We start from the raw sequence: 27,686 nt of genomic DNA, 5'->3' as shown, positions 1-27,686 counted from the left end.
CCTTGCAGGCTCCTACAAAGTTTGTGCCACAGTCGGACCGGAGTTGCTTGGCAGGTCCCCGGATGGAAAAGAATCTTCTTAGGGCATTGATGAAGCTGGAGGTATCCATAGATTCAATTACCTCGATGTGATCTGCCCGGATACTGAGACAGGTGAATAGGACAGCCCACCGCTTACTGTTCGCGGCTCCTCCACGGGTTTTCCTGGTAACAACCGACCATGGCCCGAAGACGTCTACACCAACATATGAGAACGGTTGATCCGTGCTCAGTCGATCTGCTGGGAGGTTCGCTATTTGTTGTTGTTGGTGTTTTCCTCGTAACCTTCGACACTTGACACATCTATGGAGAACCTTGGAGACGCACCTTTTCATTCCCATGATCCACAAGCCAGCAGACCTGATGGCACCTTCAGTAAGATGTCTGCCTTGGTGCTGTACTCGTTCGTGATAGTGCCGAATCAACAGAGTAGTGACGTGATGTCGACCTGGAATGATGATAGGGTTCTGCTCCTTATCGAATAGGTCTGATTTACTTAAACGTCCACCCACTCTTAGAAACTTGAGATGATCGACTACTGGGTTCAAGTCGAGTAGGGTGCTGTTTTTGGACACACTGACTCCCTTGGTAATACTGCCAATCTCATGTGAATATTCTTCTTGTTGCACACACCTGATGATGACTTGTTCAGCATGATCTCTGTCAAAGATGTTCTGCATAAAGTCAATGAAATGCTTCTCCATCTCTAGTTTCCTCTTTAGGGTACGCTTTAAGGATGAGAACCTTGCAGTTGCTTGCTGCAGGTTGTTCGGCAACCTCACTCTTGGGAAACGAAAGGGTAAAGGAGCTACCCAACTGTTGGAGTCATCTTGAGCAAATTCTTTATCCATAACCTTTATGAATTCTTTATCTTCCCTTGTGGGTGCCAACTTGTTGTCACTACTTGTAGAGTCGAACACTGATGACCCGAGGTTTTCATCCCAGGGCTGGTGCGTGTTCATGTTGTTGAAGGATTCCTGTTGCCACTTGGTGTTGCTCACTTTCTCTTTCACCCAGTAGTGATGTGGGCATGGTTGGAAATGGGTGCTGCGACCATTTGACAAGATGTGTGTTTTGTAAGAGGAGATGTTGTTAGGTCTCTTCATCTTATGTATGCAAACATTGCCTACGATTACCCAGCCTAGATCTAAGCATTGGGCAAATGGTGCATCGTGTGGTCCGTTAATTTGCTGACGTACCTTGTGCAGCCGGAGAATGTCTCTGCCCAGCAGAATCAGGATATCTGCTTTGTTGTTGAGGGCTGGTATCTTGTTTGCTATCCTCTTGAGATGTTGATGATGAAGAGCAGCCTCTGGCGTTGGGATCTCTTCTCGATTGGATGGAATCTGGTTGCACTCGACCAGTGTAGGTAACGGTATCTCGACGGTGTTCTCGAGAGATGTCGCTGTAAGGCCACTGGCCCTTCTCCCAGAAACCTCTGTAACACCACTGCAGGTACCTAAGGTGTAAGGGTAAGCATTTCCCTTTAAGTTAAACATATCAAAGAGTTCTGACCTTGCAAGTGATCGGTTGCTCTGATCATCCAGAAGGACATACACCTTCACGGCTTTCTCTGGGTGACCGTTGGGATACACGTTCACCAGGCAAATCTTCGCACAGGACTTGTCCCAGAGGTCTTCTCCGCAGACTTCTGTGCATGAAGAAGATATTGTGGTATGGCTTGCAGTTTGAGCTGCGTCCTCCCCGCCATGGCTCGTGGTGGGGGAAGGAGTAAGTGTAGAGTCAGGATGGAATGGGTGGAGTGCTTGTACGTGGTCCTCACTGTCACACTCCATGCACTTAATTGTAGTTTTACAGTCTTTAGCAAGATGTTCAGTAGAAGCACAACATCTGTAGCATACCCCGAACTTCTTTAGAAGCTCCTTGCGTTCTTGGAGCGGTTTCTTCCTGAAGCCGATGCACTTTTTTAAGATGTGGCTTCTTGTGGATGGGACATTCACGATTTGGGTTCTCTATCTTTTCACCCTTGTTGCTCTTGCCTGGGGCTGATGTTGGTGAGAGAAGAATATCCGTCTTCTTCACTGACACTGGACCCCTGCGGTTTCTGTCATTCGAGCGTGCGCTGACGTACTTAGAAGGAGGTGAAGCTGGGCCACTGGATTCTTCGTAGGAAAAGCTTGGGTCGTTCTTACGTTCTGCCACGTCTTTTATAAACTCACAGAAGTAGGAGAATGGAGGAAATGACACTTGATGGTCTTTCTTGTATTTTGACCCTAGTGTAGTCCACTTTTCTTGTACATTGTACGGTAGCTTGGAGATAATGGGATTTACTCCACGAGCAGTGTCCAGGTAGCTGAGGCCAGGTAGGTGGGTGTCTGCCTTGGCCAGCTGGAGCTCTAACAGCAAGTCACTGAGCTCTAGGAACTTTGAACTGTCTTTGCTTGATATCTTTGGAAAACTCTGTAATCGCTTGAACAGTGCATCCTCTATGGCTTCTGGACTGCCAAAGTTTTTCTCTAGTCTTTCCCATGCAGCCATGAGACCAGCCATTGGATTACTGATATGTACAGACCTGAGTCTCTTGACACGCTCTGTGGATTGTGGTCCTAGCCATCTGATTAGCAGGTCCAGCTCTTCGGTAGCAGTGATGCCGAGGTCACTAGTTACCGTTCTAAAGGCATTTTTCCAACCTCTGTAATTTTCAGGTTGGTCGTCAAACCTTGTGAGACTGGTTTTAGTAAGTTCGCGGCGAATCATGTACCTTGCGAAGTCGGACATGTCTGTTCTTTCTGACTTAGGATGCACAAATGTAGGCTGAGCAGTGTTGTACATAGGGGTGGAGACGTCCTGGCCTTGAAACGTGGGTAAGTATGGAGTGGCATATGCATTTAGTCCAGCAACCAGTTTGGTGGGTATAGTCTCTGCTACATGCGGAGCTGGCACTGCGCGGTTGTCGAGAGTATAATGACCTGCCGGCATATTGGGTTGCGTGTAGATAATAGCCTGTGGAGTTTGGTGAGATGCGGGGTCTTGGCGCATACTGGAATACGAAGGAAGTTCAAGTTTGGGAGCATTGTACTGACCTTGAATGCAGGGTTCTGTAAGTGGATCGGCATCCTGGTGCCCTAGAGAAGCATGAACGCCACCAGGAGTGTTAGTAATGATCTGCGGTTCGCCATTTTGGCTTAGCACGTAGTCTCTTGTGCGTTCAATAGGGTCTTCTGCCTCCACTTCACACAAACTGATGCTGTCTCTTTGACTCCCACTGATAGCTCGCTCCAGGATCCTTAACTCTGCCATGGCTGTCGCGTGCTCGCATTCCTTCTCCAGAGCTTCCTTGCGTGCTGCATCCGCATCCATTTCTGCTCTCTTTTGTGCTGCGGCTGCATCCATTTCTGCTCTCCTTTGTGCTGTGGCTGCATCCATTTCTGCTCTCTTTTGTGCTGTGGCTGCATCCATTTCTGCTCTCCTTTGCGCAAAGGCAGCTTGTATCTTAGACGTTTCAGCCTTAGCACGTGCTCTTATAAGCTGCTCGCTGAGAGTGGAATATTTTGATGAACTTGACCTAGATGAGCGTTTTGAGTGCTTGGACAATTTGGATGAGCGAGTTGATGCATCTGGTGTCCGTGCAATTTAAGCCTCTAACTTGGTTTTAATGTCACGTACGGTGCAGTCTCTTTCAGAATTAAGCTGCTGGAAACTTTGCAATTCGATTAAAGTCTCTGGCAGATTCAGTTTTTTCAGGAGAATAATGTATTGGTCGGTCTTCTCCATATACATTTGGTATGCTGTGCATAATTGTTCTAGGACTCCCTCAAGTGGTAACTCATGAGAAGCAGGCCTTGATACAGTGTCTATGTGATTCAGCACTTTCTCCCACAGTGAAGACACATCACTATATACGACACATTTTGCAGTCTCTAAATTCTCCATGACTTTCCATGTAGGTTTGACTGTACGTTTTCCCCTTTCACTAGCTGGTGGATGGGGATCTGGGTCTCTTTCCTGTGTTTGTAAGTCTGGTAGGGACATTGTATTCCTTGCTTCAGACATGATTTGATTGCAGGCAGGAAGAGTGGAGGATGAGGGTTATACTTCTCCCTGTTTATCTGCAGTGTGTGCTTCTATGCACGCTGGGGTCTGGCTGGGAACTGGGTTACTATCTATCTGGGAAATGTCCTTTTCCACTGAGGTTCAGCACAGACCTTGAGTTACTGTCTCCGAAGGCAGGCTATTCCTTTTTACTATTCTGACTCATGGATATGTAGAACGTAGTGGTGCCTGGATAGACCCTTCTTTTTAGGCGCTTCCGTATTCACCTGTACTCACGTTCATACCGATTAATCAGACAGCTTAACTCAGCCACGATCTCATGTAAGAAGACTCCAGGAAAAGAGAGTTGCTTTAACTGAAATTCTTGTATTATGATGAAAGTAGCAGGTAAAAAGGAATATTCAACAGAGGACATGTAGTAGGATGCATACAGATGGAGGAATGATAACAAAATGGAGAATAAGGGCGTGAACAAACATACATCACAAGACTACAGTGAGAGAGTTGGGACAAAATACAGGGAAAGGCAAACTTCTGCCTACAAAGAAGGAACGAACACAAGCAATGCAAATATTAAATGATTTCTCAAGTCGTGAGACATGACACTTCCTAGCGCTGCTGCAGGTGATTACCAGATCTCTTCCTTATGTGTACATAAGGAGAGACCTGTCAATCATCTCTAGTAGTGCTGGGAAAAGCCATCACGGGATGGAGCTGGAGTAGTATGGTCTTTGCCTATGGTCCCAGCCAGATCAACTAAGTAAATTTTCCCTGAAACGCTGGATCATTTCCGAAAATTCCATACCTAGCTACAATTGTGTGGCTAAGCTGAGATTCATGCTGTAGTCATTAAATCAAAATCACCAGCATTACAAATTAAATTTAAAATAGATATATTTTTATGTGTAAGTGGTTGAATTTAAATACCACACACCCAGTGAGTGTAAAATGGATCACAATTACGCCGCAATTATTTTTTAATTCATCACATGACTCTGATCAAGCAAAGTCCCATTGTGCAGTACACAGGGTTTTTTATATGTTATCTAATAAAACAATAGTCAAGTTCCCTTATTAAATTCAAATGACTACAATGTGGGGCTCTTATAATGAATGTCAGCCATTATTATACCATAATAAGTGGATGTTAAGAGCTGGATAATATAAGTATAATCAATGCCCTCACAAATAAAGGTTGTATTGTGGTCAGACAACCCATTGTGTTCTCTTTTTTGAAATAGGCAAACAGTTGCAGTAGAATTTCAATAATGGGTGGATGCTATATACTCCATAGAGCTCAATAAAAGGACATACATAGGATTTGTTACAGGAGTATTGTGTCTACACTCTGTATGTTCTAGCATGCACTGGATGCTGCATAAGCAGCGTTGTTAATTTTCTAATTCATGGATATGATGCTGTCAGCATTCCACATGTGAACTCTCGGCTCTCCGTGCATCCGTGCACTGCATTTGTGTTCTGAGTGCAGAGGTCCTCACTTAAACACCAAGACTGCCATCAAGATTACTGACTGCCCCTCATTTATTCTATCCCTGGACTGTACAAAGGGACTCTCGGCCCTGACATACGTTTCGATGGGTTCTTGGCTTTATCTAAGATCCAAGAAATTCGTGCTGCCTGTGGATTGGGACGAATGATTTGCCTGACAATAGAGATGACCAGATCATTTAAAATTCAAATTGCTGGATCACCCATCCTTCTACAAAATATTTTAGAGGCCACAGTATATAAACAAATCTTTTAAAGTTTTAGTGACACCTTAAGGGATTAATTTACTGTTATTGTTTAAGCCAACAATTTTCAAGGGTCCGGAAATGCTTTAATGATGCTTTCATAGGCTGGAGGTGGTGTGTGAGTTGACTGACCAAGACGTAAGCTGTTACTAGACCAATGGAAGTCAGGACGGCTAAAGTTGTTAGTAGTGTTAATTGTTGGTGATGTGCTGTTGGCACGAGGTAGAGTAACAAGTTGACTATCAGCTTCAACAGCAAGAGGAGGAGATTGTAAAAATGGATGAAAGGTGGATGCTCTGAAGCTAGGTTTTCTTGCAAATGGATCCGGCTGTTCTTGTGAAGTTTGCCGTTGAAAAGTTAGGCTGGCTAGGCTGAGATTGCTCCGACGTTCACAGCTACTGTTGCGATAAAATCCAGATCTATTCAGCGCATGATTTTGAGAGGAAGTTCTAGGACGCCGACTTGATAAGCTGGTCATTCTTGGGGAAATAGCTGCACTGGCACGACGGCGGGACAAGCAAGTGAGTAGAATCCATATTATACCTCCAATTATCAATCCAATCGCAATGGAGACTGTAAAGGATAGTATTACTCCACCTGCAAAATATAAAATAATATTATTCCCAACTAAATGCAAGTAATATAAAGGAAAATAAGTTATTATCCTATTTCCTTGTTTAGTTATTTAGACGATTTGAAGATATTGTCAGGTGACCTGTCGGCAGAATATGATCAAGAGGAAAATGCAGAGTTCAGTTATATAAACAATTTAATGATTTGACCTAAATAAATATATAATCATTTTAAATGTTGACATATAGAAAAAAAAATGGATCCAGTTGGATGAACATGTAGGTGGGCTGGACTGCTGGAGTAAATTAATTCTTCAGAAATGATGATGAGTAGGGTTGAGCGACCTTTACTTTTATAGGATCGGGTTGGGTTTCACGAAACCCGACTTTTTCAAAAGTCGGGTCGAGTGAAATCGGCCGATCCTATAAAAAAGTCGGGGTCGGGGTCGGCCGAAACTCGAAACCCAATGCAGTGCATTGGGTTTCCAATGGTTCCCAGGGTCTGAAGGAGCATAAACTCTCCTTCAGGCCCTGGGATCCATATTTAAGTGTAAAATAGAGAATTAAAATAAAAAATATCGCTATACTTACCCTCTGACGCGCCCTGCTACTAACCGGGAACCTTCCTTCCTTCGAATCAGCCCTTCCAGGACCTTGCGGTGACGTCGCGGTGACGTCGCGGCTTGTGATTGGTCGCACGGCCGCCCATGTGACCGCTCGCGCGACCAATCACAAGCCGCGACGTCACCGAAGGTCCTGGAAGGGCTGATTCGAAGGAAGGAAGGCTGCCGGAAAGAAGCAGGGCGCGTCCGAGGGTGAGTATATACCTAATATATGCTTTTTTTTAGTTGATAGATCGGGCGATTCTGAACGCGGCGATACCAAATATGTGTATGTTTGATTTTTTTTTATTGTTTTATTTAGGATGGGGCGAAAGGGGGGTGATTTAAACTTTTATATTTTTTATATTTTTTTCATATTTTTAATAACATTTTTTTTACTTGTGCCATGCTTCAATAGCCTCCATGGGAGGCTAGAAGCTGGCACCACTTGATCGGCTCAGCTACATAACAGCGATCATCAGATCGCTGCTATGTAGCTGAAATGCAGGTGTGCTGTGAGCGCCGACCACAGCAGGCCTGCATCAGTAACGATAGAGGTCTCAAGGACCTCTATGGTTACCTTCCTGATGCATCGCCGACCCCCGATCATGTGACGGGGGTCGGCGATGACGTCATTTCCGGCCGCCCGGCCGGATGCGGTAGTTAAAGGGACACTGTCACCTGAATTTGGAGGGAACAATCTTCAGCCATGGAGGCGGGGTTTTTGGGTGTTTGATTCACCCTTTCCTTACCCGCTGGCTGCATGCTGGCTACAATATTGGATTGAAGTTCATTCTCTGTCCTCCGTAGTACATGCCTGCACAGTGCAAACTTGCCTTGCGCAGGCGTGTACTATGGAGGACAGAGAATGAACTTCAATCCAATATTGCAGCCAGCATGCAGCCAGCGGATAAGGAAAGGGTGAATGAAACACCCAAAAACCCCGCCTCCATGGCTGAAGATTGTTCCCTCCAAATTCAGGTGACAGTGTCCCTTTAAATGCCGCTGTCTGTGTTTGACAGCGGCATTAAACAGGTTAATAGCGGCGGGTGAATAGCGATTTCACCCGCCGCTATTGCGCGCACATGTCAGCTGTACAAAACAGCTGACATGTCGCGACTTTGATGCGAGCTCACCGCCGGAGCCCACATCAAAGGGGGATTCACGGCATGCGCATGTCGTGAAAGGGTTAATTTTAACCCCTTCCCGACCTGTGACACAGCGTATGCGTCATGAAAGCCGGTGCCAATCCGACCTGTGACGCATATGCTGTGTCACAGAAAGATCGCGTCCCTGCAGATTGGGTGAAAGGGTTACTCCCATTTCACCCGATCTGCAGGGACAGGGGGAGTGGTAGTTTAGCCCAGGGGGGGTGGCTTCACCCCCCCCACCCGTGGCTACGATCGCTTTGATTGGCTGTTGAAAGTGAAACTGCCAATCAGAGCGATTTGTAATATTTCACCTAAAAAAACTGGTGAAATATTACAATCCAGCCATGGCCGATGCTGAAATATCATCGGCCATGGCTGGAAACACTGACACTGATGTGCCCCCACCGATCGCCCCCCCAGCCCTCCGATCTGTGGTCCGCTCCCCTCCGTCCTGTGCTCCGCTCCCCCGTCCTCCTGTCCGCTCCCCCCGTGCTCCAATCCCACCCCCCGTGCTCCAATCCAACCCCCCGCACTCCGATCCACGCCCCTGCACTCCGATCCACCCCTCCGCACTCCGATCCACCCCCCGCACTGCGATCCACCCCCCGTGCTCCAATCCACCCCCCCCGTGCTCCAATCCACCCCCCCGTGTTCCGATCCACCTCCCCATGCTCCGATCCACCCCCCCTGTGTTCCCCCCCACCCCATCATACTTACCGAGCCTCCGGGGGTCCGTCCGTCTTCTTTCCTGGGACCCGCCATCTTCCAATATGGCGGGCGCATGCGCAGTGCACCAGCCGAATCTGCCGGCCGGATTCGTTCCAATGTGAATTTTGATCACTGTGATAAAACCTCACAGTGATCAAAATAAAAAAAATACTAAATGACCCCCCCCCCCTTTGTCACCCCCATAGGTAGGGACAATAATAAAATAAATATTTTTTTTTTTTCCACTAAGGTTGGGATTAGAACTAGGGTTAGGGTTAGGGTTAGGGTATGTGCACACGTATTCTGGTCCTCTGCGGATTTCTCCGCAGCGGATTTGATAAATCCGCAGTGCTAAACCGCTGCGGATTTATCGCGGATTTACCACGGTTTTTCTGCGCATTTCACGGCGGTTTTATAACTGCGGTTTTCTATTGGAGCAGTTGTAAAACCGCTGCGGAATCCACAGAAAGAAGTGACATGCTGCGGAATGTAAACCCCTGCGTTTCCGTGCAGTTTTTCTGCAGCATGTGTAAAGTGATTTTTGTTTCCCATAGGTTTACATTGAACTGTAAACTCATGGGAAACTGCTGCGGATCCGCAGCATTTTCCGCAGTGTGTGCACATACCTTTAGAATTAGGCTATGTGCACACGGTGCGGATTTGGCTGCGGATCCACAGCGGATTGGCTGCTGTGGATTCGCAGCAGAGTTCCATCAGGTTTACAGTACCAAGTAAACCTATGGAAAACCAAATCCGCTGTGCTCATGGTGCGGAAAATACAGCGCGGAAACGCTGCGTTGTATTTTCCGCAGCATGTCAATTCTTTGTGCGGATTCCACAGCGTTTTACACCTCTTCCTCAATAAGAATCCGCAGGTGAAATCCGCACAAAAAACACTGGAAATCCGCGGTAAATCCACAGGTAAAACGCAGTGCCTTTTACCCACGGATTTTTCAAAAATGGTGCGGAAAAATCTCACACGAATCCGCAACGTGGGCACATAGCCTTAGGGTTAGGGTTGGAATTAGGGTTGTGGTTAGGGTTGTGATTAGGGTTATGGCTACAGTTGGGATTAGGGTTAGGGGTGTGTTGGGGTTAGTGTTGGAGGTAGAATTGACTGGTTTCCACTGTTTAGGCACATCAGAGGTCTCCAAACGCAACATGGCGCCACCATTGATTCCAGCCAATCTTGTATTCAAAAAGTGAAATGTTGCTCCCTCACTTCCGAGCCCCGACGTGTGCCCAAACAGTGGTTTACCCCCACATATGGGGTATCAGTGTACTCAGGACAAACTGCGCAACAATTATTGGGGTCCAATTTCTCCTGTTACCCTTGTGAAAATAAAAAATTGCTTGCTAAAACATCATTTTTGAGGAAAGAAAAATGATTTTTTATTTTCACGGCTCTGCGTTGTAAATGTCTGTGAAGCACTTGGGGGTTCAAAGTACTCACCACATATCTAGATAAGTTCCTTGGGGGGTCTAGTTTCCAAAATGGGGTCACTTGTGGGGGGTTTCTACTGTTTAGGCACACCAGGGGCTCTGCAAACGCAACGTGACGCCCGCAGACCATTCCATCAAAGTCTGCATTTCAAAAGTCACTACATCCCTTCTGAGCCCCGACGTGTGCCCAAACAGTGGTTTACCCCCACACATGGGGTATCAGTGTACTCAGGAGAAACTGGACAAGAACTTTTGGGGTCCAATTTCTCCTGTAACCCTTGGGAAAATAAAAAATTCTGGGCTAAAATATTATTTTTGAGGAAAGAAAACGTATTCATTATTTTCACGGCTCTGCGTTATAAACTTCTGTGAAGCACTTGGGGGTTCAAAGTGCTCACCACACATCTACATAAGTTCCTTTCGGGGTCCAGTTTCTAAAATGGGGTCACTTGTGGGGGGTTTCTACTGTTTAGCCACATAAGGGTCTCTGCAAACACAACATGACGCCCACAGAGCATTCCATCAAAGTCTGCATTTCAAAACGTCACTACTTCACTTCCAAGCCCCGGCATGTGCCCAAACAGTGGCTTACCCCCACATATGGGGTATAACCGTACTCAGAAGAAACTGGACAACAAATATTGGGGTCAAATTTCTCCTGTTACCCTTGGGAAAATTAAAAAATTCTGGGATAAAAAATTATTTTTGAGGAAAGAAAACGTATTTATTATTTTCACTGCTCTGCGTTATAAACTTCTGTGAAGCACTTGGGGGTTCAAAGTGCTCACCACACATCTAGATAAGTTCCTTTGGGGGTCTAGTTTCCAAAATGGGGTCACTTGTGGGGAGTTTCTACTGTTTAGGCACATCAGGGGCTCTGCAAACGCAATGATGCCCGCAGAGCATTCCATGAAAGTCTGCATTTCAAAACATCACTACTTCCCTTCCAAACCCCGACGTGTGCCCAAACAGTGGTTTACCCCCACATATGGGGTATCAGCTTACTCAGGAGAAACTGGACAACAACTTTTGGGGTCAAATTTCTCCTGTTACCCGTGGGAAAATAAAAAATTGCGGGCTAAAAAAATCATTTTTGAGAAAAGAATTTTTTTTTTTTTCATGGTTCTGCGTTATAAACTTCTGTGAAGCACTTGGGGGTTCAAAGTGATAACCACACATCTAGATTAGTTCCTTTGGGGTCTAGTTTCCAAAATGGGGTCACTTGTGGGGGATCTGCAATGTTTAGGCACACAGGGGCTCTCCAAACGCGACATGGTGTCCGCTAATGATTGGAGCTAATTTTCCATTTAAAAAGCCAAATGGCGTGCCTTCCCTTCCGAGCCCTGCCGTGCGCACAAACAGTGGTTTACCCCCACATATGGGGTATCACCATACTCAGGACAAACTGGACAACAACATTTGGGGTACAATTTCTCCTAATACCCTTGGCAAAATAGGAAATTCCAGGCTAAATAATTTTTGAGGAAAGAAAAATTATTTTTTATTTTCATGGCTCTGCGTTATAAACTTCTGTGAAGCACCTTGGGGTTTAAAGTGCTCAATATGCATCTAGATAAGTTCCTTGGGGGGTCTAGTTTCTAAAATGGGGTCACTTGTGGGGGAGCTCCAATGTTTAGGCACACAGGGGCTCTCCAAACGCGACATGGTATCCGCAAACAATTGGAGCTAATTTTCCATTCAAAAAGTCAAATGGCGCGCCTTCCCTTCCGAGCCCTGCCGTGTGCCCATTAATGTGCATAATGCATAACACAGTGCGGGGATTCCAAAGGTGGCTGGCCGCAATGCCCGCGCACCGATTTTGAAATGTAACTAAAAGAGCCACCATGTTAGAATGCAGCATTACTGATGCGCAAGGAGTTTTTTTTAGTTTATAACGGCTGGAGGGGGTGACAGTGGCCCTTTAAGCATTTGAATAATTTTAAAAGGTATAAAGTATGTGAAATTCATAAGAATGGCAGACTTCAAGCTGCAGAATGCCATGACGTGGAAAGGAAAATAAGGGAAGTTAGCTGATGTTAAATTGCTGAACACTAATACATGGTATAAAGTAGCAGCAGAGCTTACATCGTGTAGGTGGTACAGAAGGATATGTGAGCAAACCAGGAAATGATTTTTATGTGTATAAGACAGGAGATATTAGACATGTGCAGCCTGCTCTCAACAGAATCCATGGTATAGGGAGTTTTTTGTGCAGTATGTGGCACACCCCATCCCTCCCTAAAGGGAGAGGGCATCATTGTTCCAACCATGCCCTCTCAGACTGCACAGGGGGAGGAATTCTCTTCTCTATCCTCCTCTTTCTCTATCACTCCTTCTCTCTCACTCTCCTTTCCTCTCCTCTTTCTCCACACTTTTTTCTTCTCTCTCTCTCTCTCTCTCTCTATCTCTCCTCCACACCTCCTTTCTCCACACCTCTTTCCTCCTTCTTCACTCTCTCTCCTTTCCTCTCCTCCTTCTCCACATCTCTTTCCTCCTCCTCCTTCTTCTTCTCCACACCTTTTTCCTCCTTCTTCACTCACCCTTTTTCTTGCCTCCTTCTCTCTTCCTTCTTTACTCCCCCACCACACCTATCTCCTCCTGCTCTTCCTTCTCCACATCCATCTCCACACCTCTCTTCTCCTCCTCTTCTGCCTCCTCCACACCTCCCATCTTCTCCTCCTTCTGTTCCTTTTTCTCATTCCTCACCTCCTCCTATACACCTTTCATCAACTCCTCCTTCTTCTTCTTCTTCATCTCCTCCTTCTCCTGCCTACTGCGCACCTTACACCTCTCTTCCTCCTTCCCTGACCAATATTTCTCCTCCTGTTTCACACTCTTCTTCTTCTTCTTTGTTGCCGGCTGGGCCAACGCCCAATTCAAACAATGTGGTGTCTCTGTATCCAGTGCTTACAGCACAAGGCACCCCTTCTATGTCCCTGGCACAGTCCAGCCATTGCCAGTTATGATATCGGGGGAAGAAGGTGAAAATCCCCCTACACACAATGCAGTAGGCAACTGTTGTGAATTCTGTGGCCAAGCTCCCTCCTGTGGTCGTGAGTGGTACTTCGGCTGGTTCTGTCTATGAGCTTCCTTTGGTGGATGAGAGTGGTACTGCGGCTTCTGAGTTTCCTTCCTCAGGTGATGAGGTTAAGTCGTTAGGTGCTGCTCTATTTAACTCCACCTAGTGCTTTGATCCTGGCCTCCAGTCAATGTTCTAGTATTGGTCTTGCTTCCTCCTGGATCGTTCCTGTGGCCTGTCTATCCTGCATAAGCTAAGTTTTGCTTGTGTTATTTTTGTTTGCTATTTTTTTCTGTCCAGCTTGCTATATTGGTTTTTCTTGCTTGCTGGAAGCTCTGGGACGCAGAGGGAGCACCTCCGTACCGTTAGTCGGTGCGGAGGGTCTTTTTGCCCCCTCTGCGTGGTTGTTTGTAGGGTTTTGTGTTGACCGCAAAGCAATCTTTCCTATCTTCGGTCTGTTCAGTAAGTTGGGCCTCACTTTGCTAAATCTATTTCATCTCTGCGTTTGTATTTTCATCTCAACTCACAGTCATTATATGTGGGGGGCTGCCTTTTCCTTTGGGGTATTTCTCTGAGGCAAGGTAGGCTTATTTTTCTTTCTTAGGGCTAGCTAGTTTCTGAGGCTGTGCTCGAGGCGCATAGGTCTGGTCAGGAGCGCTCCACGGCTACCTTTAGTGTGGTTGGATAGGATTAGGGATTGCAGTCAGCAGAGTTCCCACGTCTCAGAGCTCGTCCTATGTTTTTGGTAATTGTCAGGTCACTTTGTGTGCTCTGAACTTCAAGGTCCATTGTGGTTCTGAATTACCTGTTCATAACAGTACTGGAGGCCCAAAGTACTAATGCTTCTCAATAGAGGGAAAAGAGAAGTTCTGAGACCATTTTTTTTTCTTTGCACTGTGTTCTGTCTTTCTTTTCCCCTTTACATCAGGGTGGTTCAAAACACAGGTGTGGACATGGACATTCAGGGTATGTTCTCTTTGATGGATAATCTCGCTATAAATGTACAGAATATTCAAGATTTAGTGGTTCAGAATCCTATGTTAGAACCTAAAATTCCTATTCCTGAGTTATTTTCTGGAGTTTTTGAATTTTAAAAATAATTGTAAACTATTTCTGGCTTTGAAACCCCGCTCCTCTGGTGACCCAGTTCAACAAGTTAAGATCATTATTTCTTTATTACGTGGCGACCCTCAAGACTGGGCATTTTCCCTTGCGCCAGGAGATCCTGCATTATGTAATATTGATGCATTTTTTCTGGCGCTCGGATTGCTGTACGATGAACCTAATTCAGTGGATCAGGCAGAGAAAAATTTGCTGGCTCTGTGTCAGGGTCAGGATGAGATAGAGATTTATTGTCAGAAGTTTAGAAAGTGGTCCGTGCTCACTCAATGGAATGAATGTGCGCTGGCAGCTATTTTCAGAAAGGGTCTCTCTGAAGCCCTTAAGGATGTCATGGTGGGATTTCCTATGCCTGCTGGTCTGAATGAGTCTATGTCTTTGGCCATTCAGATCGGTCGACGCTTGCGTGAGCGTAAATCTGTGCACCATTTGGTGGTATTATCTGAGCATAAACCTGAGCCTATGCAGTGTGATAGGACTTTGACCAGAGCTGAAAGGCAAGAACACAGACGTCAGAATGGGCTGTGTTTCTACTGTGGGGATTCCACTCATGCTATCTCCGATTGTCCTAAGCGCACTAAGCGGTTCGCTAGGTCTGCCACCATTGGTACGGTACAGTCGAAATTTTTTTTGTCCGTTACTTTGATCTGCTCTTTGTCTTCCTATTCTGTCATGGCATTTGTGGATTCAGGGGCTGCCCTGAATTTGATGGACTTGGAGTTTGCTAGGCGCTGTGGGTTTGTCTTGGAGCCCTTGCAGTGTCCTATTCCATTGAGAGGAATTGATGCTACGCCTTTGGCCAAGAATAAGCCTCAGTATTGGACCCAGCTGACCATGTGCATGGCTCCTGCGCACCAGGAGGATATTCGCTTTCTGGTGTTGCATAATCTGCATGATGTGGTCGTGTTGGGGTTGCCATGGCTACAAGTCCATAACCCAGTATTAGATTGGAAATCAATGTCTGTGTCCAGCTGGGGTTGTCAGGGGGTACATGGTGATGTTCCATTTCTGTCTATCTCATCATCCACCCCTTCTGAGGTCCCAGAGTTCTTGTCTGATTACCGGGATGTATTCGATGAGCCCAAGTCCAATGCCCTACCTCCGCATAGGGATTGTGATTGTGCTATCGATTTGATTCCTGGTAGTAAGTTACCTAAGGGTCGACTGTTTAATTTATCTGTACCTGAGCACGCCGCTATGCGGAGTTACGTGAAGGAGTCTTTGGAGAAGGGTCATATTCGCCCGTCATCGACGCCATTGGGAGCGGGGTTCTTTTTTGTGGCCAAGAAGGATGGTTCGCTGAGACCTTGTATTGATTACCACCTTCTAAATAAAATTACGGTCAAATTTCAGTACCCCTTGCCGCTGCTGTCTGATTTGTTTGCTCGGATTAAGGGGGCTAGTTGGTTGACCAAGATAGATCTTCGTGGTGCATATAATCTTGTGCGTATTAAACGGGGCGATGAATGGAAAACAGCATTTAATACGCCTGAAGGCTATTTTGAGTACCTGGTTATGCCATTCAGGCTTTCTAATGCTCCATTAGTGTTTCAGTCCTTTATGCATGACATCTTCCGAGAGTACCTGGATAAATTCCTGATTGTATACTTGGATGATATTTTGGTCTTCTTGGATGATTGGGAGTCTCATGTGAAGCAGGTCAGAATGGTGTTCCAGGTCCTGCGTGCTAATTCTTTGTTTGTGAAGGGGTCAAAGTGTCTCTTTGGTGTTCAGAAGGTTTCATTTTTGGGGTTCATTTTTTCTCCTTCTACTATCGAGATGGACCCTGTTAAAGTTCAGGCCATTTATGATTGGACTCAGCCAACATCTCTGAAGAGTCTGCAGAAGTTCCTGGGCTTTGCTAATTTTTATCGTCGCTTCATCAATAATTTTTCTAGTATTGCTAAACCATTGACTGATTTAACCAAGAAGGGTGCTAATGTGGTCAATTGGTCTTCTGCTGCTGTGGAAGCTTTTCAGGAGTTGAAGCGTCGTTTTTCTTCTGCCCCTGTGTTGTGCCAACCAGATGTTTCGCTTCCGTTCCAGGTCGAGGTTGATGCTTCTGAAATTGGAGCAGGGGCTGTTTTGTCGGAGAGAAGTTCTGATTGCTCGGTGATGAAACCGTGCGCCTTCTTTTCCAGGAAGTTTTCGCCTGCTGAGCGAAATTATGATGTTGGCAATCGAGAGTTGCTAGCCATGAAGTGGGCATTCGAGGAGTGGCGTCATTGGCTTGAAGGAGCTAAGCATCGCGTGGTGGTCTTGACTGATCACAAGAACTTGACTTATCTCGAGTCTGCCAAACGGTTGAATCCTAGACAGGCTCGTTGGTCGCTGTTTTTCTCCCGTTTTGACTTTGTGGTTTCGTACCTTCCGGGCTCAAAAAATGTGAAGGCGGATGCCCTGTCTAGGAGTTTTGTGCCCGATTCTCCGGGTTTGCCTGAGCCGGCGGGTATTCTCAAAGAGGGGGTGGTTTTGTCTGCCATCTCCCCTGATTTGCGGCGGGTGCTGCAAAAATTTCAGGCTAATAGACCTGACCGTTGCCCAGCGGAGAAACTGTTTGTCCCTGATAGGTGGACGAATAAAGTTATCTCTGAGGTTCATTGTTCGGTGTTGGCTGGTCATCCTGGAATCTTTGGTACCAGAGATTTGGTGGCTAGATCCTTTTGGTGGCCGTCTCTGTCGCGGGATGTGCGTTCTTTTGTGCAGTCCTGTGGGATTTGTGCTCGGGCTAAGCCCTGCTGTTCTCGTGCCAGTGGGTTGCTTTTGCCCTTGCCAGTCCCGAAGAGGCCTTGGACACATATCTCTATGGATTTTATTTCTGATCTCCCCGTCTCTCAAAGAATGTCGGTCATTTGGGTGGTTTGTGATCGCTTCTCTAAGATGGTCCATTTGGTGTCCTTGTCTAAATTGCCTTCCTCCTCTGATTTGGTGCCATTGTTTTTCCAACATGTGGTTCGTTTACATGGCATTCCAGAGAACATCGTTTCTGACAGAGGTTCCCAGTTTGTTTCGAGGTTTTGGCGAGCCTTTTGTGCTAGGATGGGCATTGATTTGTCTTTTTCCTCGGCTTTCCATCCTCAGACAAATGGCCAGACTGAACGAACCAATCAGACCTTGGAAACATATCTGAGATGTTTTGTTTCTGCTGATCAGGATGATTGGGTGTCCTTTTTGCTTTTGGCTGAGTTCGCCCTTAATAATCGGGCCAGCTCGGCTACTTTGGTTTCGCCGTTTTTCTGCAATTCTGGGTTCCACCCTCGTTTCTCTTCAGGGCAGGTTGAGTCTTCGGACTGTCCTGGTGTGGATACTGTGGTGGGTAGGTTGCAGCAGATTTGGACTCATGTAGTGGACAATTTGACTTTGTCCCAGGAGAAGGCTCAACGTTTCGCTAACCGCAGGCGCTGTGTGGGTCCCCGACTTCGTGTTGGGGATTTGGTTTGGTTGTCATCTCGTTATATTCCTATGAAGGTTTCCTCTCCTAAGTTTAAGCCTCGTTACATTGGTCCATATAGGATTTCTGAGGTTCTTAATCCTGTGTCTTTTCGTTTGACTCTTCCAGCTTCTTTTTCCATCCATAACGTGTTCCATAGGTCATTGTTGCGGAGATACGTGGCACCTGTGGTTCCATCTATTGATCCTCCTGCTCCGGTTTTGGTTGAAGGGGAGTTGGAGTATATAGTGGAGAAGATTTTGGATTCTCGTGTTTCGAGACGGAAACTCCAGTATCTGGTTAAGTGGAAAGGTTATGGTCAGGAAGATAATTCCTGGGTCTTTGCCTCTGATGTCCATGCTGCCGATCTGGTTCGTGCCTTTCATGTGGCTCATCTTGGTCGGCCTGGGGGCTCTGGTGAGGGTTCGGTGACCCCTCCTCAAGGGGGGGTACTGTTGTGAATTCTGTGGCCAAGCTCCCTCCTGTGGTCGTGAGTGGTACTTCGGCTGGTTCTGTCTATGAGCTTCCTTTGGTGGATGAGAGTGGTACTGCGGCTTCTGAGTTTCCTTCCTCAGGTGATGAGGTTAAGTCGTTAGGTGCTGCTCTATTTAACTCCACCTAGTGCTTTGATCCTGGCCTCCAGTCAATGTTCTAGTATTGGTCTTGCTTCCTCCTGGATCGTTCCTGTGGCCTGTCTGTCCTGCATAAGCTAAGTTTTGCTTGTGTTATTTTTGTTTGCTATTTTTTTCTGTCCAGCTTGCTATATTGGTTTTTCTTGCTTGCTGGAAGCTCTGGGACGCAGAGGGAGCACCTCCGTACCGTTAGTCGGTGCGGAGGGTCTTTTTGCCCCCTCTGTGTGGTTGTTTGTAGGGTTTTGTGTTGACCGCAAAGCAATCTTTCCTATCTTCGGTCTGTTCAGTAAGTTGGGCCTCACTTTGCTAAATCTATTTCATCTCTGCGTTTGTATTTTCATCTCAACTCACAGTCATTATATGTGGGGGGCTGCCTTTTCCTTTGGGGTATTTCTCTGAGGCAATGTAGGCTTATTTTTCTTTCTTAGGGCTAGCTAGTTTCTCAGGCTGTGCTCGAGGCGCATAGGTCTGGTCAGGAGCGCTCCACGGCTACCTTTAGTGTGGTTGGATAGGATTAGGGATTGCGGTCAGCAGAGTTCCCACGTCTCAGAGCTCGTCCTATGTTTTTGGTAATTGTCAGGTCACTTTGTGTGCTCTGAACTTCAAGGTCCATTGTGGTTCTGAATTACCTGTTCATAACAGGCAACCCCCAGACACATCAGGCAGCAGACAGCTCAGCCCTAGGTGCAGAGGGGGAAGGACTGACATCACCATCTGCTGATAATGTACAACTTCAGCACCAGTCAGAGCTGCCTACATTCACACCAACATAGAACTATAAGCCTATGCTTCAGCAAGGGGGAGACATCCTCACACAAAAAGGCAATTTCTAAGTCCCAAATCAGCCAGTGTATGACCCCAGCACACGCTACCAAAGGTATTCCTCTGATGAAGATGAGAAGGGAACATCATACATGCTGCCCAGTACTAGGAAAATAAACCCACAGGCACCAAGAATGCAGGGGCAGATAGAGGCACTACCATTACACTATGTGCACTTCACCCCAAGTCAGGTGACTAGTAGTGTTGAGCATTCCAGTACCGCAAGTATCGGGTATCGGCCGATATTTGCGGTATCGGAATTCCGATACCGAATTCCGATATTTCCCGCGTATCGGATACCGGAATCGGAAGTTCCCAGAATTCAAAACTGCACGCAGCAGCCAATGAGGAATGAATGGAAGTGTGGGCACATCCTGTTTAGCATGGTGGGCATGTAACTACTGGCAAGGCTGTGATTGGCTGCTGAAATGATGTCACGATGCACTATAAAAAACGCTGCCACCATTTTGCGCTCACTCTGCTGTGATTTCAGTTAGGGACAGGACGCTGTGTTCTAACTGAGGGCCAGTTGAGATAGCGAATTGCTTCATTGCGCTTTTCCCAGGCTAATTTAGCAAACGCTGTGTGTACACCTTGCTCTTGCCTTGCAGCGCTGTTTTAACAGCGTTCTGCAAGGTCTCTCTGTGTGTGTGTGTGTGCAGCTCACTCTGTAGTCTGTGTGCAGCCACAGCCGGTTGTATTCAGCTCAGGGTGCGTCACTGCCTCATACCGTTAAATAACTTTTCCTTTTTTGCAAATAGTGCAGCCTGCTGCAAATTTTTTCTAAAATTTCCTATTAGTGTCTTTCCACCCGTCTCCAGCTAAATTGTGGAAAAACACTACATAGGATAACCTAGAGGAGGGTTTTTGGGCCTTGCAGCGCCGTTTATGGCTGTCTGCACGGTCTCCGTGTGAGCGCAGCTCGCCCTGTAGTCTGTGTGCAGCCACAGCCGGTTGTATTCAGCTCAGGGTGCGTCACTGCCTCATACCGTAAAATAACTTGTCCTTTTTTGCAAATAGTGCAGCCTGCTGCAAATTTTTTCTAAAATTTCCTATTAGTGTCTTTCCACCCGTCTCCAGCTAAATTGTGGAAAAACACTACATAGGATAACCTAGACGAGTGTTTTTGGCCTTGCAGCGCCGTTTACGGCTGTCTGCACGGTCCCCGTGTGAGTTAAACTCGCTCTGTAGCCCGATCTGCAGAAAAAAAAAGTAAAGTTCACCAAACACCACTTAACACTTGTGTAGGCCACATTTTATCAATAATAAAGTCTAGTCCACACTTTACAAAATTAGTGTTTCTTACACCTGTTAGGAGGAGCATTTCAGGAATAAGCACACTAAGGCCTTAGTACTTTTCTGCTTATCTTTATCTGTCAACCAAGATGAAGAGGGCAGGGAGTAAGGCACGTGGGCGCGGAGCAGGGAGAGGACGTGGTGATTCTGTGCCTGCTGCGGGCACCGGTGACTCATCATCACTCAGTTTCAGCAGGGAACAGTCCTTCATGCGCAGCTTTGTCGGAGAGCGCCGTGCACCGCTGCTGCGTGAAGATCAAATTGAAGCCGTTGTTGGATGGATGGCAGCTAACGCATCGGCATTGACTTCAATTAGTGCCACATCCTCTCAGGCACAGACCACTGAAGAGCAGCCATCTGTCTCTTCACCACTTGCCAAATTGGCCAGGCAGTCAGAGAGCCCAGGACAGGAGCCGTCTCTACTTCTGTTTTCTGAATCTCTTGGCTTGGAAACAGGGGGCCAGCCAAGCAGCATTGGAGAAATGGAAGAAGAGGCAGTGTGCAGTTATGCCCAACAGCTTTGTCTCTCTGACTCTGAAGAGGCGGGTGGGCCAGTGCCTCTGGTGACCACAGCACAGTACGCATCTGATGATGAAACTCAGGTGCCGCTTTCTGGTGCGTACTGTGCTGCCGAGACTACCCAGGAGGAGCAGTTGGTGGCAGAGGGTAGTGGAGATGATGAGGTCCTTGACCCATCGTGGCGTGAGGAACAGGAAGGTAGTGGGAGCAGCTCTGAGGAAGAGATTCCCCTAGCGGGCTAAATCGGTAGTACAGGCATGGGAGAAAAGGTGGGCATTCTCGGCCAACCACCCCCAAGCACAGGCTCTGAATGCAGGCATTGCCAAACTTCTGTCACTGGAAATGCTCTCATTCAGGCTGGTGGAGACTGACAGCTTCCGTTACTTGATGGCATTGGCAGTCCCACAGTACAAGGTGCCCAGCCGCTTTTACTTCAGCAGGCAAGCTGTCCCTGCCCTGCACAAGCATGTGAAGGGACACATAAAACACGCGCTACTGAACGCCGTCAGTAGCAAGGTCCACCTCACCACCGATGCGTGGACCAGTAAACATGGACAGGGGCGATACCTTTCCCTCACTGCCCATTGGGTTAATGTTGTTGAGCCAGGTACAGATCGTGCGAGTGGCGCAGGACGTGTCCTGCCCACTCCAAGGATTGCAGGAATCCAGTCTGTACGCATTGACTCCTCCTCATACGCAAGTTCCTCAGAATCATCGCTGCAGGAGCCATCACAGTCCATCTCCACATGGACCCGTGAACGTTTACCTGTTACGACCGACATGAGCACAGCCATGGCCAAACGTCAACAGGCCGTCTTGAAACTAGTTTCTTTGGAGAATCGAAGCCACACAGCGCAGGAGCTCTGGAATGCCATCAAGCAGGAGAGCGATGTGTGGTTTGTGCCAGCGAATCTCCAGCCAGGCATGGTAGTGTGTGACAATGGCCGAAATCTGGTGGCAGCTTTGGCCATTGGCAGCCTCACTCACATCCCATGTCTGGCACATGTGCTCAATTTGGTTGTGCAGAGTTTTCTGAGGGACTATCAGGATCTTGATGCACTGCTGCACAAGGTCCGCCTAGAGTGTGCTCACTTGCAGCGTTCCAGCTTGGCAAGATCCCGCATTGCTGCTCTGCAGCGCCGATTCCGCCTTCCGGAACACCGCATCATATGTGACCTACCTACCAGGTGGAATTCCACGATACATATGTTGGAGCGGTTATGTGAGCAGCAGCAAGCAGTAATGGAGTACCAGCTGCATCAGGCACAAAGAAGTCGCAGTCAGCGCCGATCAGACTTCACAACCACAGAGTGGGCCACTATGACATTACAGCGCGGGCTCCGTGACAGAATCAAACAACGTTGAGAAGGTGGCGCACGGCACCAAGGGGGTTGGAATGACGGCTGTGCTGTGTCACATTGCAAAGGAAAGTCCCACCTCCGGGACGGTTTAACGGTGTGAGGGGACACATTATATGAGTGTGTACTTCAGCGTTTGCAAGGAGCATAATTTAAAGAGCCACCATTTTCCATGTGCAGTATTACTGCTGTACAAGATGGCTCTTTCAGCAACAAATGCCTGGGGGGGGGTTAAAGGTTCCCATTCAACTTGCTCCACTGCAGGCTTCGGCTTACACTCTGCTCCTACTGCAGAACCTGGGCTCTAACACCGCCAGTTTTTGCCCGGAAGTGCTAGCTGCACAGAGAAAAACACCCGCCAATGTGTCAGTGGGGTTCAGCAACGCCAGCTGTTCCTCTGCTGTGTAGCCGGCAATGTGTCCAGCACAAGCCACGCTGGCACAATAACAGACATTTTCCTGCCTCCAGTGCAGGCTTCGGCCTACACTTTGCTCCTCTTTGATTCCCTGGGTTTCAACACTGTCAGTTGTCACCTGGAAGTGTTGTCTACACAGAAAAAACACTCGCTGATGTGTCAGTGGGGTTCCGCAACGCCAGCTGTTCCCCTGCTGTGTAGCCAGCAACGTGTCCTGCAAACGCCACGCAGACACAACAGACCTAAAGCTGCCACCAGTGCAGGCTTCGGCCTACACTCTGCTCCTCTCCTCCTCCTGCTGACACTGGGCTCTAACACCACCAGTTTTTGCCCAGAAGTGCTAGCTGCACAGAGAAAAACACCCGCCAATGTGTCAGTGGGGTTCAGCAACGCCAGCTGTTCCCCTGCTGTGTAGCGGGCAACGTGTCCTGCAAACGCCATGCAGGCACCTGAACTGAAATTAAAGGGAACCTGCCCCTCCCCCCCAGGTGTTTCTATGTATAACAGCCACCTTGTACAGCAGTAATGCTGCATTTGTACAAGGTGGCTAACTTTTTCTCCTTGCCCACGTGGAACGCAACACTTACAAAATGTGTCTCATTACAGACCATTACATTGTCCCTGAGGTGTGACTTTCCTTTTTAATGACACGCAGCACCCCCCTTGGTAGCGCTGCCCGTCTTCTGACATCATTGGTTGGCTGGCTGTGCCTGTGCGTCCGCCCTGCCCGACACAACGACCCTCGTTGTCTGATATATTTTGACTGCGATGGTGTGATTGATGGGCATGTGCAGTGCATATGTTCGCCTGACTTGACTCATCTCCTTCCGACTTCTTCAGACTGTGCGGCCTCATGGCCGCGGCATGCGATAAGGGATCAGCGGAGGCCGCCCAGTCTGAAGCAGGTGTAAAGACATGTGTGAGCGGCGAACATATTTACTGCATAAGGCCATGAATCCCAGCCCCGCAGTGTGAGTTTTTTAAAAGACACTGTGGGTCTGGGATTCCTGGGCATCACTATCCGCAACGGTCAACATGAAATGAGGTCAGAAGATGGGCAGCGCTAACAGGGCATTGCCAAGGGATAACACAAGAGCGCAGACTCCTGTACAGCAAATAACGACGCTTATGAGTCTGTGCCCACCACCTAGGTGTAAACTTTGACACCTCTGCTGCGTCTCCTTAAAAAGGCAAGTCAGTCACGCCTCCAATACAGTTTGACTGTATAATGGGCAAAATTGTGTACGTGTTTCATTCAGCGTGTGCAAATAGAAAAATTCATAGAGCAACCTTTGACTTGTGCAGCATTAATGCTGCACAAAGTGTGGCTCTTGTACTTTGCAACACCTGAGGGGGAGTTAAAGGTTACCTTTGAAATTGGTTCTACTAGGCTTAGGCCTACACTCTGCTCCTCCTGCAGACCATGGGCTCTAACTACGCCAGTTGGGGCCCGGAAGTGCTGGCTACACAGAGAAAAACACCCGCCATTGTGTCAGTGGGGTTTAGCAACGCCAGCTGTTCCCCTGCTGTGTAGCCGGCATTGTGTCCAGCACAAGCCACGCTGGCACAACAGACCAAAAGCTGCCACCAGTGCAGGCTTCAGCCTACACTCTGGTCCTCTTTGATGCCCTGGGTTTCAACACTGTCAGTTGTCACCTGGAAGTGTTGTCTACACAGAAAAAACACTCGCTGATGTGTCAGTGGGGTGCTGCAACGCCAGCTGTTCCCCTGCTGTGTAGTCGGCAACGTGTCCAGCACAAGCCACGCTGGCACAACAGAACAAAAGCTGCCACCAGTGTAGGCTTCGGCCTACACTCTGCTCCTCTCCCCCTCCTGCTGACCCTGGGCTCTAACACCACCAGTTTTTGCCCGGAAGTGCTATCTGCACAGAGAAAAACACCCGCCAATGTGTCAGTGGGGTTCAGCAACGCCAGCTGTTCCCCTGCTGTGTAGCCGGCAACGTGTCCTGCAAATGCCATGCAGGCACCTGAACTGAAATTAAAGGGAACCTGCCCCCCCCAGGTGTTTCTATGTATAACAGCCACCTTGTACAGCAGTAATGCTGCATTTGTACAAGGTGGCTAACTTTTTCTCCTTGCCCACGTGGAACGCAACGCTTACAAAATGTGTCTCATTACAGACCATTACATTGTCCCTGAGGTGTGACTTTCCTTTTTAATGACACGCAGCACCCCCCTTGGTAGCGCTGCCCGTCTTCTGACATCATTGGTTGGCTGGCTGTGCCTGTGCGTCCGCCCTGCCCGACACAACATCCCTCGTTGTCTGATATATTTTGACTGCGATGGTGTGATTGATGGGCATGTGCAGTGCATATGTTCGCCTGTCTTCACTCATCTCCTTCCGCCTTCTTCAGACTGTGCGGCCTCATGGCCGCGGCATGCGATAAGGGATCAGCGGAGGCCGCCCAGTCTGAAGCAGGTGTAAGGACATGAGTGAGCGGCAAACATATTTACTGCGCAAGGCCATGAATCCCAGCTCTGCAGTGTGACTTTATGAAAAGACACTGCGGGTCTGGGATTCATGGCCATCGCTAACCGCACTGGCCAACATGAAATGAGGTGAGAAGACAGGCAGCGCTCACAGCGCATGGCCAAGGGATAACAAGAGCGCAGACTCCTGTACAGCAAATAACAACGCTCAGGAGGCTGCGCCCAGCACCAAGGCATTATTTTGGACACCTGTGCTGCGTCTCCTTAAAAAGACAAGTCACGCCTCCAATACAGTTTTACTGTATAATGGGCAAAATTGTGTACGTCTTTCATTCAGCGTGTGCAATGAGCAAAATTTAAAGAGCAACCTTTCACTTGTGGTGCATTACTGCTGCACAAGGTGTGGCTCTTCTACATTGTAACACCTGAGGGTGGGTTAAAGGTTACCTTTGAAATTGGTTCAATTAGGCTTCGGCCTACACTCTGCTCCTCTCCTCCTCCTGCTGACCCTGGGCTCTAACACCGCCAGTTTTTGCCCGGAAGTGCTAGCTGCACAGAGAAAAACACCAGCCAATGTGTTAGTGGGGTTCAGCAACGCCAGCTGTTCCCCTGCTGTGTAGTCGGCAACGTGTCCAGCACAAGCCACGCTGGCACAACAGAACAAAAGCTGCCACCAGTGCAGGCTTCGGCCTACACTCTGCTCCTCTCCTCCTCCTGCTGACCCTGGGCTCTAACACCGCCAGTTTTTGCCCGGAAGTGCTAGTTGCACAGAGAAAAACACCAGCCAATGTGTTAGTGGGGTTCAGCACCGCCAGCTGTTCCCCTGCTCTGTAGTCGGCAACGTGTCCAGCACAAGCCACGCTGACACAACAGAACAAAAGCTGCCACCAGTGCAGGCTTCGGCCTACACTCTGCTCCTCTCCTCCTCCTGCTGACCCTGGGCTCTAACACCGCCAGTTTTTGCCCGGACGTGATAGCTCCACAGAGAAAAACACCAGCCAATATGTTAGTGGGGTTCAGCACCGCCAGCTGTTCCCCTGCTGTGTAGCAGGCAACGTGTCCTGCAAACGCCACGCAGGCACCTGAACTGAAATTAAAGGGACCCTGCCCCCCCCCCAGGTGTTTCTATGTATAACAGCCACCTTGTACAGCAGTAATGCTGCATTTGTACAAGGTGGCTGACTTTTTCTCCTTGCCCACGTCGAACTCAACAAACACGAGACCATTACAGTGTCCCTGAGGTGTGATTTTCCTTTTTAATGACACGCAGCACCCCCATTGGTAACGCTGGCCGTCTTCTGACATCGTTGGTTGGCTGCCTGTGCCTGTGCGTCCGCCCTGCCCGACACAACGCCCCTCGTTGTCTTACTTATTTTGACTGCGAGGGTGTGATTGATGGGCACGAGCAGTGCATATCTTCACCTGTCTGCACTCCCCTCCTTCCGCCTTCTTCAGACTGTGCGGCCTCATGGCCGTGGCATGCGATAATGGATCAGCTGAGGCCGCCCAGTCTGAAGCACGTGTAAGGACATGAGTGTGCGGCAAACATATTTACTTCGCAAGGCCATGAATCCCAGCCCTGCAGTGTGACTTTATGAAAAGACACTGTGGGTCTGGGATTCCTGGCCATCGTTAACCGCACCGGCCGACATGAAATGAGGTGAGAAGACAGGCAGCGCTCACAGCGCATGGCCAATGGATAAAAAGAGTGCAGACTCCTGTACAGCACATAACAACGCTCAGGAGGCTGCGCCCAGCATGAAGTCGTCATTTTGGACACCTGTGCTGCGTCTCCTTAAGAAGACAAGTCACGCCTCCAATACAGTTTTACTGTATAATGGACAAAATTGTGTACATCTTTCATTCAGCGTGTGTAATGAGCAAAATTTAAAGAGCAACCTTTCACTTGTGGAGCATTACTGCTGCACAAGGTGTGGCTCTTTTACATTTTAACACCTGAGGGAGGGTTAAAGGTTACCTTTGAAATTGGTTCTACTAGGCTTTAGCTTACACTCTGCTCCTCCTGCAGACCCTGGGCTCTAACACCGCCAGTTGGTGCCTGGAAGTGCAGGCTGCACAGAGAAAAACACCCGCCATTGTGTCAGTAGGGTTCAGCAACGCCAGCTATTCCCCCGCTGTGTAGCCGGCAACGTGTCCTGCAAACGCAACGCAGACACAAAGCTGCCTCCAGTGCTGGCTTCAGCCTACACTCTGCTCCCCCTGCTTACCCTTTGCTCCAACACTGCTAGTTGGGGCTCTAGGAAGACAATCTTGAATAGGCAACGCATCCGGGTTCCAGCACCGTCAGCTGGTTCTCGGCAGTGTCTTTGTCACGGGTACTCCC

The 27,686-nt window shown here is 48.1% G+C and overlaps 1 protein-coding gene across 1 annotated transcript in view; it reads right to left on the bottom strand.

The window, feature by feature from the left end:
• Positions 1 to 4,398: 4,398 nt before the first annotated feature.
• The window catches only part of MYCT1 (MYC target 1), a 110,599-nt gene continuing 87,311 nt past the window's right edge, over positions 4,399 to 27,686 (bottom strand). The window contains exon 2 of the mRNA XM_069769178.1: positions 4,399 to 6,403. Coding sequence (XP_069625279.1) covers positions 5,874 to 6,403 — 530 coding nt within the window. The 3' untranslated portion in view covers positions 4,399 to 5,873. The remainder of the gene's footprint in view (positions 6,404 to 27,686) is intronic.

Source organism: Ranitomeya imitator, chromosome 5, assembly GCF_032444005.1.
Source record: "Ranitomeya imitator isolate aRanImi1 chromosome 5, aRanImi1.pri, whole genome shotgun sequence".
Taxonomy (NCBI): Eukaryota; Metazoa; Chordata; class Amphibia; order Anura; family Dendrobatidae; genus Ranitomeya; species Ranitomeya imitator.
This window is presented reverse-complemented; position numbering and strand designations above follow the sequence as displayed.